Here is a 15,806-nt window from a genome sequence, read left to right on the forward strand (position 1 = left end):
TATCGTTAGAATCCATCAATTGAGTTTAGTGCAACCAGTGAAACAAACGAACCGTATGAGCTAATCTAGTGCTGACTTATGCGATCCAGGTCCTCATATCAGACAAAACTGTGTAGCGATATCATCAACCTATCAAGTCAACTTTGGTGGACAAGTTCCCTCTAATGCATCGTCTAAATCGACATGAAATGCAAGGTGAGACCCGTTCCTGATAGAACAATAGTTGTGTTCAGCCCAGTCGTTACTGATGAATCTGACAGGTGGTAATTGTGTTGGCCTCTACGCCGCGAGCTAAGCACTCAGCCCTGCCCCACCACTATGGAGATGTCCGCGGACGAGTCCGTCAATGTCAGCAACTTGATCTCCGATTGGCTGTAGATGCCCCAGATTCAAGGAGTAATATTGGTATAAGATGACAGAATCACAAGAACAAGGCTCGATATCTTCAACAACATCTTTAATACCATACACTCTGCTCAGACGCCTCTAAAGACAACTCAACTATTTAATTACCTTACCAACATCTCTATACACCATGCCTTGCCATCCTGCTGAACCCGCGTTCGAGGTCCGCGATATTCCCAGTCTTCGTGGTTATATCGCAATCGTCACTGGCGGTAAGTCACTATTCCTCTTCTGACAACAAACAGAAACTGACTGTCCAGGAAACTCTGGAATCGGCTACGAAACCACTCTCCAGCTCGCCCTCAAGGGTGCCCGTGTCTACATTGCCAGTCGCTCAAGTGACCGCGTCAACAAGGCCATCTCAGAGATGCACAAGAACAGCCCCGATCTAGATCTCCACTTCCTCAAGCTAGATCTTCAAGATCTTCAAAGTATCAAGGCTACCGTTGCCGACTTTATGAGCAGAGAAAATCGCCTTGACATACTCATCAACAACGCTGGTGTAAGTTCAGTCCTATCGACGATAGTTGCAACGCTAACATGTCTTCCAGATCATGTCTAGTCCCTGGGAGTTGACCAAAGACGGACACGAGATCCAGTGGCAAACTTGCTTCCTTTCGCACCACGCCCTTACTATGTCGTTGATGCCTCTTCTCGTATCAGCCGCTCAAGTCAGCGAACGAATGGACCGCGTGAGAATCATCAACGTTGCTAGTGACATGGCCCTCAGAATGGGACCAGAGGTTATTAACTACAATGATCCCAACCTCACTGATGAGACCGGAAGGCTGACTCCATGGTATGTCGCATCCTTTCACCATTTCTACAGCCTGATTACTAACCCTCTACAGGAAGAGATATGGCCACTGCAAGGAAGCCAGCATCATCGCTGCCAAAGCTATCACAGATCGCTACCAATCCCTAGGTGTCACAGCATACTCTATCCACCCTGGACTTGTCAAGTCCAACCTTCAGTCCCATAACCCCACCATGCTGGGTGCCATGTCCCGCATGATGTTCAAGGTCGGGCCATCCTCTACCCCTCTCGAGGGAGCCATGAACTCGCTCTTCTGCGCCACGAGCCCCAAGGTCTACGAACACGCTGGTAGATACTACGTTCCAGTTCAGAAGCTTGACGACAGGGCAAACAAGTGGCTTGATGATTCTCAGGCTGTTAACAAGTTGTGGGACCTGGCTACAAGACAATGCAGGGACCACGGGTTTATTATTGAGGATTTGCCAGGTCACTATAATTAGTCTGCATATGAAGTGAGAGAGGAGATTAGACAAATTGGTGAAATTTATTAGCATAAGCGATAGTATTGAACGGGAGTTTGGGTTGAGTCTTGTTGTCGATATCCCTTGGAGGTACCTAGTTAGTCTAAAATGTTTCGACTTTCTACTCGACCCCCACGAGCTTGAGAGACTCCTCCCATAATCTGCCTTCTGCCTCTTGATTATAGATCCAAGATGCGTATCCCGGTTCAATAGATAAAGCAACATCAGAGCCTGTCTTCGATGGCGGTTCCTCATCGCAATCTGATAGATACATGCCACCTCGACCCTCGAAGTCCTTGCTCAACGCTGCGTACACCGTCGTCGCAGCTCCTTGCCCGACGTTCTTTAAGTAACGGCCCATCTCTCCTTTCAAATCGAACTGACTCATATCAATATGACGACCCAGATTAGTCATAATTGAGCCAGGGTGAACAGAGAGGCCATGAACACCTTGACTTCCGTATCGTCTTTCCAGCTCGGTAGCGAAGTAGATGTTTGCTGTCTTGGATTGGGCGTAGGCCAGCCAAGGTTCGTAAGACCCCTTCTCGAAGTTAAAGTCGTCGAAGCGAACACCTCCCAGGCGATGGGCCTTGGAAGAAAGAGCGACGACGCGTGACTGGAAAGATGGGGTGGAAGAGGCCACAAGAGCATCTTTCAGTAGTTGGAAGAACAGAAAATGGCCAAGATGGTTTGTGCCAAACTGGGTTTCGAATCCATCCTCAGTTCGCCCTTCTGGGGTTGCCATTACTCCAGCATTAAGAATGAGAACATTCAGCTTCTCATTCTTATCCAAAAAGGCTTTAGCAGCAGCTCGCACAGATTTGAAAGAGTCAAGCTGTAACTCGATGCCATATACAGGCGCTGCAGACTCCGTCTCAGGCCACGATTTGATGTCGTTGATGGCCTTCTCTAGTTTTTCCGAATCCCTGGCCGTGATGTAGACGGTAGCTCCAGTCGCGTGAAGAACTTTGGCAGTCTCGAGACCAATACCCGAGTTACCGCCAGTGATGAGTATGACCTTGTCGGTGTGCTTTCCTACCGCCTCCTCGTCTTTGACGATCTGTAACGCTGTGGGCCGGGCATCCCCGGGTCCTTGGGGGTTGGCGTGGACTGCTGCGTATCGAGACATTTTATCTTTTGAAATGATTTGGTATGGTTTGGTTTGTTGCGATATAGTTCGATGTGAAAGAGTTCCTATATTTTGAAAAGAGGAAGCGATTTATGCTTTATATTATACTAACCAGCTCAAAAGTCGGTATATGACTTCAGAAATCGTGGAGAATTACCAGATGTGTAATACTCTCCAAGCAAGGACGGACACGGCGTTAATCCTAACTCCGCACAAACTCTCCAGTATTTCACTCCTAGATTCTGCAACCCACTGAAATATAGTAATTAGCTTTCTATGAGGTTGTATTCATCATGAGTCGAGCTCCATTCTTAACTCCGAATTGGCTTAGGTCCGCGCCATCTGCATGAAGCCATGAACGTCCAAAACCCGGTACCTCGAATTCGTCATGGGCTAGAGTGCGGAGCGGAGCGGACAAAGTGGATGATGTGAGCCATTGCACTCGCGACAACATAAGCCACAAAGACACTCAAGACGCTTCGGATAGAGAAGCTGTGGTTTGCACTAATACCATGCATGATGTGCACCCCAGACATGCCACTACTTAATGCAGATAAGCCACGGTACTGAAACTATAATCTCGGCAGTCACAGAGTGGGAAGTCTACGCTGTTTCAAGCTATGCAAGGTTATTTAGGCTATTTTGATTACAGGAACAAGATCGGGCTCTACACCCTCAACTATAGTGCTGGAGTTTCATGGCTGCAAGACATCACACCATTGTTGATAATGCGCATATGTTACATAACATCAGAAGTGCCGATGACATTTATTACAGAGTGTTTTTTAAATGCCATATTTCGCAAATTGAACTTCCGAAGACGCTGACGACGCGCTACCCCTTGGCATATGCTGTCTACCCTCAGGCGACTCACCCTCCGAACTCTCCCTGTTATGTATATGATATCTCTCACTGTGAACAGTAATCTCAGTTGTCTTGATGAGATCTGTCTCATTGTTAAAGACACGATTACTATCATCACCCTTCCCAACACGAACTTCGTAATCACCCGTAATCGTTCCCTGAGCACCGGTGAAGTGCTTCCGCTTGTCACGATTAATGGTCTCCAAGCCTATCTCATCAGCATGCTGAGTAGCTCCGTGACTGGGTCCGTATGAACTCTCGTTTCGGCCTCTTGTAAGTTCGACGAGACGATTGAGTATGCTGAACTCGAGCTTAAGCTTGACGCTGTAGACAAGAGGCTTCCATGCGGTTTGGATGTCGAAGAGATTTGCAAACTCAAGTGCCAGAATAGAGACGTCAAGGAGGATGACGAGGATATTGACGATGATTAAATGGTTGAGCACTATCTTTGTCTTGGTATTGCCAATGCTTTTCTCTAGCCTTAGACGTTTTGTAGTTTCCCAGACGTAAAGACTCGAGATGATAAGCTCTTGAACAAAGAAAACGCTAAGTTGGATCTTTTCAAAGACTTCATATGGCTTCTGGAAAGGCGTTGGGTTGGAAGAACCTATGCCATAGACCAGAATGATAACGGGGAGATGCAACCAAAGGGCATTGGCGATGATCATTATCAAGACCATCTTCAACCAACGCTGGTTATGCATCACAATGTGCAAACGCGAGTACAAGACAACAGACTGTCCAGTGATCATCGTGCACCACCCGATAAGAATGAGTGTAGAGTATAGGTACTTCTGCTCCGACAGCGACAGATGCAAGATAAGGTATCCGGTGCCATTGAACGCTATGCCCCATGTCGCAACGACAAAACTCCAAAAGTATAGACCGCTGCGCTTCTTGAAGCTGCCAAAGATGTAGGCGTTGAGCTCGAGGACATTGTAGAAGGCGATGCTGATAAAGACGGCGATTATGATGGCGACAGTGCCGCTCTTGGTATTGACTTCGGCCATGTTTGAGGGTCGTGTTGCATTTTAGGGCCGGGTTATGGGAAGTGATCGACGGTACAAGGAAATGGGGTTGAAAGGAGCGACAAAATGTGAGCACAGGCTGTTAGGCCTGGTAAGTGTTTGTGACCTTATGACAAAGGACCAAGTATATGCAACGGAAAAATGCGAAAAGGAAATTCTTCGACATTGTCTGTCTTTATGTAAAGCTTTGCATACGGCACTTTCCTTTTCCCTCAACGCCTCACACCACTTCACTTCACTTCATCTTCTGGGTGGCGGTCTCACTATTGCTGTCAAGTTTCCTCTGCTACTCACGCAACGGGTAGGTAGTTGGGACCTCTTCTACCGGGTTCTTCAGTGCTGAAGAAAAGGAGGGGGCTACCTAATCAAACTTAAACTCTAATTATCCTGCATACAAAGAATCCCTGCATCAGACTCATTGTCCATACAAACTGCATTATGGTGTCATAACCGGGGGCTTGACAGCATGCAGGAATGGAATCGCTACCGAGGCTGTGGAAAGAGGTAATTCTGAATTATTACAAGATCTTCAGTTTCATGAAGGATTATCGCGAGTAGGTGGATGGATCTGCAAGATCGGATGCGTGTACCGAGTTCAACGTCTCGGCAACTTCCTTTTGTCAAACACAAACACAAACACTGCCAATGTCAGGCCAACATTCTTTCAGCTTCGGTACTCATCTGGCAGGTGCCAACAACAGCCGACGCCAGGAGCCTTTCCGCGCCGCAAGCCACAACTTCTAAAGCGTTGCTAGTTTCGCCGCGGATGCCAAGTTCAGTTCTCTCCCGTGGTCTTATTCTGTTAGGTATCTCGCTTGACTAATAAAAGTGATGCTCCTGGGATTAAAGTTAGCAATCATGCATTCATCAGAGCCCCGAGTCACCGTTGTCACTAGCCTAGAGGCGCAGCCAAGCTGCAGCATTCAGGAGTTGTCCTGGTTCCTTCGCGTTGGTTCACAAAGCTGAGGCAAGGATACCTCTCTCGCTTGCTCGTACAACATCCATACCCATCAGCTAGAACTTCTGCATTGACCTGGTTCTCGGAAGTCTTGTCTTACGATCCGCCCGATAGTCTAGAACCCTATCAATCGTAAGTTGTTCAAGGGTAGGAACTCCGGCTTGCAAAACTCTAAATCGTGCCCTTCTCCCCACAACCTTCAAGGTGCATCCTGCTGCCAAAGAGGTGATTGATTCGGGTAATCTTGTGTCCCGCTAGCTTAAGCTTAACCTTGTAGATCTTATACGGTCTGGGCACACAAACCGGTAGATCCCTGCACTCCTCACTTACTCCATCTTTAATGCCTCAACAGAAGACTTGAGCAAAGAGACGAAATAAATTCGTCAATCAACCGAGGTTTAGGCCAAGACATAGCCTGTTTATTTTCTACTGCCGAAACCTCGGAACAAGGCTTTTGGTTGATGCCCGGCTGCTTCCCCATGCCCTGCCCAGTTGTGATCCCTGACACAGCGGAGATGATCAATCGTGGATAAGGTTCTTCCAAGGCACATATTTAGTACAGCCTGACCATCCTTCTTCGTTCTGCAGCTTGGCTCCCACACCACTCAGTTTCACTTCTACCTCATTCGCCATGCCTTCCACCATTGCTGCACTTGTTGTCGGGATTTGTGGTGTTGCAGCTGCCAAACTTCCCTCCACGGCTCAGCTCATTGATCAGAAGTCTTTCAATGTTTTGAAGGATGTCCCACCACCTTCCGTGGCTAATGACACACTGGTAAGCCCTCCGTTTCTAATGTTCTAGAAAGTTGCTGATCTATCTCAGGTCTTTACATGGCCTGGAGTGACAGAGGAATCTCTCGTCGAGAAACCCTTCCATGTTTATGATGATGAATTCCTCGATGTCATTGGAAAGGATCCTTCTCTGACACTTGTTGCTACGTCAGAAAGCGACCCCATCTTTCACGAGGCTGTAGTTTGGTACCCACCTACAGATGAGGTCTTTTTCGTGCAAAATGCGGGTGCTCCTGCGGCGGGCACTGGTCTGAACAAATCTTCCATCATCCAGAAGATTTCTCTCAAAGAGGCAGAGGCCTTGCGCAAGGGAACCCTAGGCAAGGATGAAGTGAAGGTGACAGTCGTTGACACAGCTAACCCTCAAGTCATTAACCCTAATGGTATGTCTGTTTAAAAGTACTTTGGTTCGTCGAATAAATACTAATTAGATGTAATTTAGGTGGCATTTACTACAAGGGCGAAATCATCTTTGCCGGTGAAGGCCAAGGTGACGAAGTTCCCTCGGCTCTTTACCGCATGAACCCTTTGCCTCCATACAACACAAGCAGTAAGTTGCACTACTTCCCAGTAAGAGAGACTCTGCTAATCGTTATCAGCCCTCCTCAACAACTACTTTGGCCGCCAGTTCAACTCCTTGAACGACGTTGGCATCAACCCCAGGAATGGTGACTTGTACTTCACCGACACCCTTTACGGCTATCTCCAAGACTTCCGCCCTGTTCCTGGTCTGCGAAACCAGGTGTACCGATACAACTTCGACACTGGTGCTGTAACTGTTGTCGCTGATGACTTTACTCTTCCCAACGGTAAGCTTTCTTCCGGGTATGATGTTCTCTGATGCTGATTAATGTCAGGTATTGGTTTTGCTCCTGATGGAAAGCGTGTCTATGTCACCGATACTGGCATCGCCCTTGGCTTCTACGGCCGTAACCATTCCTCCCCTGCTTCTGTTTACTCTTTCGACGTGAACAAGGATGGTACCCTCGAGAACCGCAAGACCTTTGCCTACGTAGCTTCTTTCATCCCAGACGGTAAGTTTAAACTATCTCCCTTGTGTGTTCTTTGACTAATATCTCTAGGTGTGCATACTGATTCCAAGGGTCGCGTCTATGGTGGCTGTGGTGACGGTGTCCATGTTTGGAACCCCTCTGGCAAGCTCATTGGCAAGATCTACACCGGAACCACTGCTGCCAACTTCCAGTTTGCTGGAAAAGGTAGATTGATCATCACTGGCCAGACTAAATTGTTTTATGTTACTCTGGCTGCTTCGGGACCTAAGCTATACGACTAAACTTCTTTTATGGTAGCATAGGAATGGATACCTGTCCTAGCGATAGAAAATAACTATTAATTATTAATTGATCCTCGAGTAAATGGGCTGCTTAGCAGGTATTGCTTTTGTATTGTGTGAGAATAAGGTTGCTCTTGGAGCCCTATGTTTCGTGATATGCCGCCCTCACCGCATCGATTAGACTTTGAGAAGCCCCCCCATCAAATTGATCCTCGAGTTTGCAAGCTCTGTACCATACCCCCACATTGCTCATGGCAGCTCCTGTCTAGCGGTAGTTCCATCAAGCTCAACCGGAGCATACTGGGGAGGAGGCGACAGCGGTGTTCCCCCTAATTCACCTGGAGGCTTTACTTCTCTCGAATCCAACTGTGATGATTCTAACGTAGACTTCGGTGGCGCTTTTGACCCTTTCGTTCTTCGCCGGAGGTAAAACGCTGCGCCGATAAGTCCAAGGTCAACGGCGCCAACTTCGACTCCGATGCCAGCTCGCGCTCCCGTCGATAGCCCCCCTCCGGTGTACGACCCCATATTAGATTGAGAGGCTTCTGCCGACATCGGTGCCAAAGTCGCTGATTCAGTATTCGTCGCCGGTGCCGTCTCGAATTGCCTTGGTCCGGTCAGCTGGAACATGGGCGCATGCATTGTGATACTTTTGATGCTAATGTAACCCGCCTCTACACTCCATTTCGTCGGTACCTTCAATTCACTCAGAACAGCACTACCCGAGTCGCATGAGGTTACTTGTGTCCAATCCCCTTCCGAAAAGATACTCCTGTATGTTTGTGCTTGTCCATATTTGGCACATTCGTATTGGCTGTGTCAATGTCAGTTCCGATTCTACCTGGGGGCTGCCAAGTTATATTTACAATGGGATCAGACACATTCGGCAGCGTCACCGGAGGCCAGCATAGTGTATTATCACGGCTCTTGACCTCTAAGATTTAGTCTCAAGGTCGCTGTGTAGATAAAAAGAGACTTACTGTGGTGTGAAAAGCAGTATTGCACCTCTGAGTTTGCGCTGCCACGGTGCAAGTGGAGCAGTTGGCCAGATATAGCCTTTCACAATCTCTCGGATATGTCCATTAGTCTGTCAGCGAACCCAAGATTGTTCTCTTATCCGGCATTTAAAATAATTTTAACGAGAGATGTTTATGACAACTTCAACAATTTGTTTTGTTTTGAGGCGACCTGATGATTGTATGAAGAAAAAGGAAAGGAATGGGTATTTGATATCTGTTTCCTCTTAGCCCCCAATCTGTCTCATCACCGCCACCTTTTGCAAAACTGTTAAATAACAATGAACGTTCTCGGTCCCATCACATTGCATATCAATTAAGCATGAAAACAAGTTCAGAGATCTCCTGAATAGGAGATGAGCAGCATCCCAGCCATGAACACGAGTTGTTGATTGGACAAGCAGCCTCAGGTTTAGATACGACAGCTGAAAGAAAGCAATCAACCGGAAGCAATAAGCATAGAGTTACATGGGGCGGGAATATATAGTTGCCGGCCAACTGGGTAGCAGAAACAATAGCCTCCTAAGTCTTAGGGTGTAAAAATAAGTAGTCTAAGAACCATACCAAGAAGCATAAAGTGTCTTACTATTTTCGTCTCTTATGATTCCATCGCTCAATTTTTTTGATACCCTGAGGCCGGCCAACGCCCGAGGTTACAAGCATTAAAACTGTTCAACGGAATATTACAGAGCGGAGTCGGAGCAATGCTAAGCCAGATGATAGACGTTGAAGTCAATGTCCTGCTTTGATAAGCCACAGTTGAACGTATGAAGTCCATTACAGATAAACCGCTATCCCGATTGAGCATTCTACCACGATGTTCCCCACGTTCGGCTTCCTTGCACGCTTTAGGGAATAGCGTAATGTAGCCGAAAATCCGCCATTGGCTCAAGACAATAAAATGAGGTAATGAATTTGGCTTGATAGGTTCGGAAATAGCAAAAAAATCCGGTATTATGGATCTTGACGACTCGCAACATTGGACGAAGATGAAGTCACTAGAAAAATGGGCTCCATATTCTTCTTGGCTGCTTCCAACTTGGACTTGGCATCATCAAACAGAAACTCGTTTGATCTTCAGCCAAGAGATCTAGCCAAGACTATCATGATTGCAGAGCCAATGCCTATAATGGCCGATAAAGCGGCCGATGATGCCTCGCTAGGTTTGTTACACTCAGAACTGGCAACACGAACACACTGACCGACTATAGGTCAACCTACTGTTGTGCAATGGTCAGGCCCAAATGATCCCGAGAACCCATACAACTGGTCTGTCAAAAAGAAATGGTTCGCAGTAGGCCTAGGCCTCTTTGCAACGTTCATCTCAATGATGAACGGCACAATCATCACAACAGCTCACGAAGCCATCGGCGCAGACTTCAACATCAGCGATGAGAACTTTCCACATTCTTACTGGCCCGTTGCATCCTGGGGTCTAGGCGGCGCCATTTTCTCTCTGGTATTACTCCCGATCATGGAGGATTTTGGCATGAGGATCGTGTTTCTCTTGGTTTACACAGTGTTCTTGTGCTTTCTGATACCGGTTGGAGTGGCACCCAATTATGAGACGCTTATCATCACGAGGTTCTTCAGTGGTGGTTGCTGTACTATTCTCGCAAATGCCGTGGCTGGGATTATCGGGAATGTCTTTGCCACTGATAGGGCGCGGACAATACCTACTGGGCTGTATATCATGATCTATCTGAACTCGAGCAGCCTTGGACCTGTCGTGGGAGCTGCCATTTTCCAATTCCTCCCTTGGCGATGGATTGGATATATCGAACTTATATGGACAGGAGTCTTCTTTCCTATCTTTATTCTGGCTATGCCTGAAACGAGAGGATCTGCAATCCTAACTGCGAGAGCAAAGAAGCTACGCAAACAAGGACAAAACGCATACAGTCAGAAAGAACTCGACTCCAAGTCCATTATACACGACATATGGATTAGCATCCAAAGACCTTTATATATGCTCTGCACCGAAAGCGTAGTCTTCATCAGCACGATCTGGACAGCCTTCAGTCTCGGCGTCATCTATGTGTTCACCCAATCTGTCGAACAAGTCTTCAGCGAACTCTATGGATGGAACGCCGTCGAGGCAGGTTATGTACAGGCCTCTATCGTTATTGGAGAGATTCTCGGCTTCGGACTTTGTGTCTTGACGAATAATTGGTATTACGCTTCAGCGTCGCGCAACAAGGAAGAACCCGGCATGCCTATACCCGAAGCTCGACTTTACGTCGCTGTCGTTGGAGGTTTCATTGGAGTGACCGGAGGAATGTTCGTGTACGCTTGGACGAGCTTTTCATGGGTGACCTGGGTAGGACCTGCATTTGGCCTAATGCTGGTAGGGCTTGGAACCGAAGCTGTTGTCGTTAGTATCGCGAATTACTTGATCGATGCTTATAGCAACTATGCTGGAAGTGCAATTGGGGCTACTGTACTTGGAGAGAATCTTGGTGTTGCTTTTCTCCCGCTTGCTTCGAGTAGCATGTATACCAACTTGGGTTTCCATTGGGCTAGTTCCCTTCTGGGATTTATCTCGTTGGTTTTGGCAGCGGCACCAATTGCCGTTTTTATCTGGGGCAAGGAGATTAGGGCTCGAAGTCCGTTTATGAAGTCGGCTATGTCAAAACCCTTGGAGTTTGCCATGGCACCATCAGGATAGACAATGTGTTGCGCGTCGATAAGATCACAACAGAACAGCAATATTCTTCGTACTTGCAATAACGAATGTATTGATATATCTTAATCAGAATTTCCAGACAAGTATCCATTTTACAATCTTAATTTGACTAGTGACTCTCCATCTAAGCAAGACCCTTTGCAACAACAAAGCTGACATCATCCGTAAAACTCTTATCAGCATCGAAAGTGTGAACACCACCATTCGATGCAATATAACCCTTGTTGTCATAGTGTCGGAAGTATCGAGTTGGGTAACTCCAAGATCGGATCGAATTTCCCTGGCTGTTCATACCCTTCTGAGGACAAAACGTAGCGTCTTCGTTAAATGCTTTGCTCCCATCGTTCTTGTTAAGAACGAGAGCGAACGAGTAATGCCTGATATAACTTCCAGGTGTATCAACAGACTCAAACGATACACAACCACTGTTGGCAAGACCGGTTCGGACAGTCCAGCTGGCTTGCTTCTTGAGTGCGGTGGTGCTGGAGGAATCAACAACCTGTGTATTGACGTCCGAGTTGGTATGTGCGAGGTAGCGATTTGTATATCCTGACGTCGTGACCTTCAATGATACAGACGACCCTACCGAGAGGGCAGTGCCACTAGTCAGTGACGTCGTAGCATATTTGGCAGCCACGATATCAGCCTGCACAGCATTCTCAGTGGCATCGGAAGGATATCCAGAAGTCATAACGCCTTCGTAAAAGGTACCTTGAGCACCAACACTATTGTCACCTCCAATACCCAAGATGATGGCGCCTTCCTTCTTCATCGGGCTGTATCCTCCGTCGGGATATGCGCCGCTGTAGAATGTTGACAGAGAGCCAGAAGCAGCATTTCCTCCCCGGATGGACCAGGTACCAGGTTTACCCTTCACAACCGCACTGAGGAATCTGTGGCTGACGGAAGGATCTGCAGCATTATTCTTTGGGTTCTTGCCAGAAAATAGGCCATTCTCAAGATCTGCCATGATCCAGGGTCCGCTACCGGCACCGGAACCCCAGACAGTGTTGTCACCAAAGTAGATGGCTTCCATGTGACCGTTTCCTGTGTCTTTGCTGTTGGTCTCGGCATTGCCATAGTCGAAGCAGCAACCGCCATTGTAGTGTGTACCATCGAGAACAGCGTACATGCCCTCTGGCTGATCACCTGTAGCGGAACCGCTGACGTGATTGTTACGGTAGCCAGTTCCAGGGGATATGAAAACGCCATACGCTTTTTTCCCATTGAGAGTCACTGGTGCACCATCGGCACTTGCGAGATTGTCGTACCCATTTGCCTCCGGACCTTGGAATCCACCAGGTGGTGCTTGGGTCAAGTGATTACTTCGACCAGATTGGTCATAGATGATGGTGATGAGGCATGTTGTACCGCTGCAGAATGTGTCTTGTGCAGAGGCATCAGCAACGCCACCCTTTGCTAGAGGTTTGATGTCTGTAGTTGACCCATCAGATGCACGCTTGATCTGGTAGAGTCCACCATTATAGTTGGTGTACAGGGCTCGGGTGGTGCTGTGTGCAGCGATGCAGGGCGTGCCGCCGCTGTTATAGATATCACATGGCCCAGCAATGGCAAGGCGTGCTGTGGTGACGAGACCGAGAGCCAGAATGCTTTGTAGCTGCATTATGACATGAGAAGTCTGTCGGACTTGAGAACACAATATAAGTGACTTTGAGAAGTATTTGCTCTGGTACAGTGGTGTGATGGCAAGATGAGCTTTGATGGATAGGGTATGACTAGAATAAAGGGTTATTATATAGAGAATTCCGGAGTAATCAACCAACCGACCGGATCCTGATGTCGTCTCGTATCAATTCTCCGTAGGGCAGCCACCTTCCAATTGTGAAATAGGACGATCCACGTGAACCTTTTCAGAGACTACATCACAGCCCATCTTCAACAACGATGCCGAGCGATACGATTAACGAACCTCATTTGGTCGCTTCTTTCACTTCGCGGGGAACATCGATCGCGGTCCGGGGGATCGTCCGAAAAAGGATCATGGCTCGGGCCTTGATGCAACCCCACAACGGCAAGGAAGTGCCGACTCTGATGCGATCGAACCAGAGCTCAAGAGTGACCAGACGAGCTAGGCAAAACGTCAATCAACGCGTTTTCATTTGGACTATTTGGGAATGTTTCGGAACGAACTACATTGTTGCTTGTTATGAAAAGATGTCTTACTGGGTAACGACCAATACGAATGTCAGTGTTTCTAGCCGAAAGGAACCGCAGCTTTGGCTATGGGCATCCCCAAGCTTGACCTTCTATTAACCAGCAAGAACGACAACCAAAACCTGCCGGATAAAAAATGAAAAACCTGAGTAAAGTCTAAACAGCATGATGTAACTAAACGGTTTCGTCCATCATGATTCGACCGGCTGATCGTCTGATGTCATGACGATTCTAAACATTATCAGTGCAAGAGAGACGAATAGCCTGAGAATCGACAGTCTCAAATCGAATAGACGGAACCAATAATTTCGCTTATGATCTGTGTTTCTCATTATGACAACCGTACAGCTGTGTAGCTGAGTTCAAGTATCTCGAGGTTACTGCTTGTTCATACAAACACATTCACCAGCCCATTCATCCTTGCGCAATCTTTCGGAGAGCATCAACAGTTCTATCCAGTCTGTATTTCTGTAAACTTGCATATTTAAAACAATCCCGATAAACGTCAAGTTATTCTTCATCTTGTAACTCCCAGAGCTTGTGACTATATATCTCGAACTTCACATCTTTACCCCTTGATAATGCACCAATATAAGGCATCACACAGCGATATCAATCGTACTTGTCCCAAAATTCCCCAATGAAATCTTGTACATCTTTCCAGAGAGCATCAGGCTCCTCAAGTGCAGGGAAGTGTCCACCAGTTTCATGCATACGATACCATTTGATCTGCTCAGTTTGTTGGATCCACCTCTGAGGAGCGGTGACAAGGTCCTTCTTGAAACAAGAGTAGCCCAAGGGCGCTTTGATGTTCTTCCAGCCAGCCATGAGAAGCTCTGGATTCTCAAAGGCCATGCGATGGACGTAAATCGAGGTTGGGTAGCTGCGAGTGAACCAGTATAGCGCCACGTTTGTCAAGATCAAGTCTCGGTCGGGAGCTCTGTCAGACCATTGAATCATCTTGTCTCCTACCCAGGCAAGAAGTGCGACAGGGTTGGTTCCGACAAGATACCCTGCTGAAGCTGGTCTCGTGCCGTCTAGCTGGATGAAAGCAGTGCCTGTTTTGCTAAACTCAGCGAGCCGACCAAAAGCTGCTACTTCATCGGGACTATAAAGTCCTTCTTTGATACCAGCTTCAACATCCTCTCCAGCTGGAGGCATAATGTTCAGCATGTTCATGTGGACGAGCTTGCAAGCTGGGTCAATGTTGGCAATGACAGGCGCTGTCCAGCCGCCGAAGTCACCACCTTGTGCAACATAACCGGTCTTGTCAAAGCCCAAAGATTGCATCATCTTGGAAATGAGGCGCGCATTGTCGGAATGTGCGAACTCTTTGTCAAGAGGCGGTGCGTCTGAGAAGGGATATCCAATGTGGTGAGGGACGATAATGTGATAAGGCAGAGTTTCGGGGTCATAATCGCTTTGGAGCTTTTGAAGAATGGGAAGATATTCGACAATGGACCCTGGCCAGCCGTGTAGGAACAGGATAGGAACCGCAGATGGGTTTTTGGAGAACAAGGCAAAGAAGTTGATCTTGTACGATTTTGAGTCATCGTCGACGACGGTAATATTATACTGAGGTACGGAGTTCAATGTTGCCTCCCACTTTTTCCTAGAGGCTATCAGTTAGTATAAAAATCCAGTTGGATAATAAGATGGACACCTACCAGTCATAGTCTTTCTCCCAATAATTCACCAAGTCCAAAAGCTCATTTCGTGGGATTCCAAAGGAGCCATCATCGCGGCTGTTCCACACATTGGGTTCAGGTACAGGTGATAGCTTGAGAAGTGTCTTGAGTCGGTCAATCTCACTGTCGGGAATGGAAATAGTGGAGGCTGTCAGATTTGCTGACGCGGGGACAGAGTGAGGAAGGGCGCCAAAGGCAAGAGTGCTCATGATGAATAGCTCGACCTGAACGTGATAAGAGTATTGCAAATGGTAATAAAGAGTGTTAAATTGAATGGATGGGAAAAGAAGAGCTGGTGATTCCTGTTGCGAATTCCAAATCTTTGGGCGACTCTTTATAAGGGATGTTTTGCCCAATGTGCCGGCGTCATACCTAGTTAGATGCTTGGGTGTCAGATTTTCTAGAATGTTCGCGAAACCACTTTTCTTCTAGAGGATTCTATACTTAATATGAGACATTTGCCCAAGGGCGTTTGGACTGGGAAGTTCATTAT

The 15,806-nt window shown here is 47.3% G+C and overlaps 8 protein-coding genes across 8 annotated transcripts; 3 read left to right on the forward strand and 5 right to left on the reverse strand.

The window, feature by feature from the left end:
• Positions 1-535: 535 nt before the first annotated feature.
• On the forward strand, positions 536-1,662 carry FSST1_007836 (uncharacterized protein; the record flags this gene model as incomplete). The annotated part of the gene is made up of 4 exons (XM_083224660.1): positions 536-617; positions 666-907; positions 957-1,204; positions 1,257-1,662. 4 exons carry the CDS (start codon positions 536-538, stop codon positions 1,660-1,662), a joined length of 978 nt encoding a protein of 325 aa, XP_083083797.1.
• Positions 1,663-1,804: 142 nt separating this feature from the next.
• On the reverse strand, positions 1,805-2,812 carry FSST1_007837 (uncharacterized protein; the record flags this gene model as incomplete). The annotated part of the gene is made up of 1 exon (XM_083224661.1): positions 1,805-2,812. One exon carries the CDS (start codon positions 2,810-2,812, stop codon positions 1,805-1,807), a length of 1,008 nt encoding a protein of 335 aa, XP_083083798.1.
• Positions 2,813-3,597: 785 nt separating this feature from the next.
• On the reverse strand, positions 3,598-4,686 carry FSST1_007838 (uncharacterized protein; the record flags this gene model as incomplete). The annotated part of the gene is made up of 1 exon (XM_083224662.1): positions 3,598-4,686. The coding sequence occupies one exon, from the start codon at positions 4,684-4,686 to the stop codon at positions 3,598-3,600; it is 1,089 nt and encodes a 362-aa protein (XP_083083799.1).
• Positions 4,687-6,293: 1,607 nt separating this feature from the next.
• Positions 6,294-7,748, forward strand: FSST1_007839 (SMP-30/gluconolactonase/LRE family protein; the record flags this gene model as incomplete). The annotated part of the gene is made up of 6 exons (XM_083224663.1): positions 6,294-6,437; positions 6,486-6,837; positions 6,897-7,004; positions 7,054-7,263; positions 7,312-7,488; positions 7,537-7,748. 6 exons carry the CDS (start codon positions 6,294-6,296, stop codon positions 7,746-7,748), a joined length of 1,203 nt encoding a protein of 400 aa, XP_083083800.1.
• A 249-nt stretch (positions 7,749-7,997) lies between these two features.
• Positions 7,998-8,872, reverse strand: FSST1_007840 (uncharacterized protein; the record flags this gene model as incomplete). Its single annotated transcript, XM_083224664.1, has 3 exons — positions 7,998-8,562; positions 8,729-8,804; positions 8,848-8,872. 3 exons carry the CDS (start codon positions 8,870-8,872, stop codon positions 7,998-8,000), a joined length of 666 nt encoding a protein of 221 aa, XP_083083801.1.
• An 898-nt stretch (positions 8,873-9,770) lies between these two features.
• Positions 9,771-11,432, forward strand: FSST1_007841 (major facilitator superfamily domain-containing protein; the record flags this gene model as incomplete). Its single annotated transcript, XM_083223865.1, has 2 exons — positions 9,771-9,927; positions 9,976-11,432. The coding sequence occupies 2 exons, from the start codon at positions 9,771-9,773 to the stop codon at positions 11,430-11,432; spliced, it is 1,614 nt and encodes a 537-aa protein (XP_083083802.1).
• A 142-nt stretch (positions 11,433-11,574) lies between these two features.
• Positions 11,575-13,074, reverse strand: FSST1_007842 (alpha-L-arabinofuranosidase B, catalytic-domain-containing protein; the record flags this gene model as incomplete). Its single annotated transcript, XM_083224665.1, has 1 exon — positions 11,575-13,074. One exon carries the CDS (start codon positions 13,072-13,074, stop codon positions 11,575-11,577), a length of 1,500 nt encoding a protein of 499 aa, XP_083083803.1.
• A 1,163-nt stretch (positions 13,075-14,237) lies between these two features.
• Positions 14,238-15,522, reverse strand: FSST1_007843 (Alpha/Beta hydrolase protein; the record flags this gene model as incomplete). The annotated part of the gene is made up of 2 exons (XM_083224667.1): positions 14,238-15,237; positions 15,293-15,522. The coding sequence occupies 2 exons, from the start codon at positions 15,520-15,522 to the stop codon at positions 14,238-14,240; spliced, it is 1,230 nt and encodes a 409-aa protein (XP_083083804.1).
• Between the last annotated feature and the right edge of the window lie 284 nt (positions 15,523-15,806).

Source organism: Fusarium sambucinum, chromosome II, assembly GCF_050947815.1.
Source record: "Fusarium sambucinum isolate potato_lamoka chromosome II, whole genome shotgun sequence".
NCBI classification, from domain to species: Eukaryota; Fungi; Ascomycota; class Sordariomycetes; order Hypocreales; family Nectriaceae; genus Fusarium; species Fusarium sambucinum.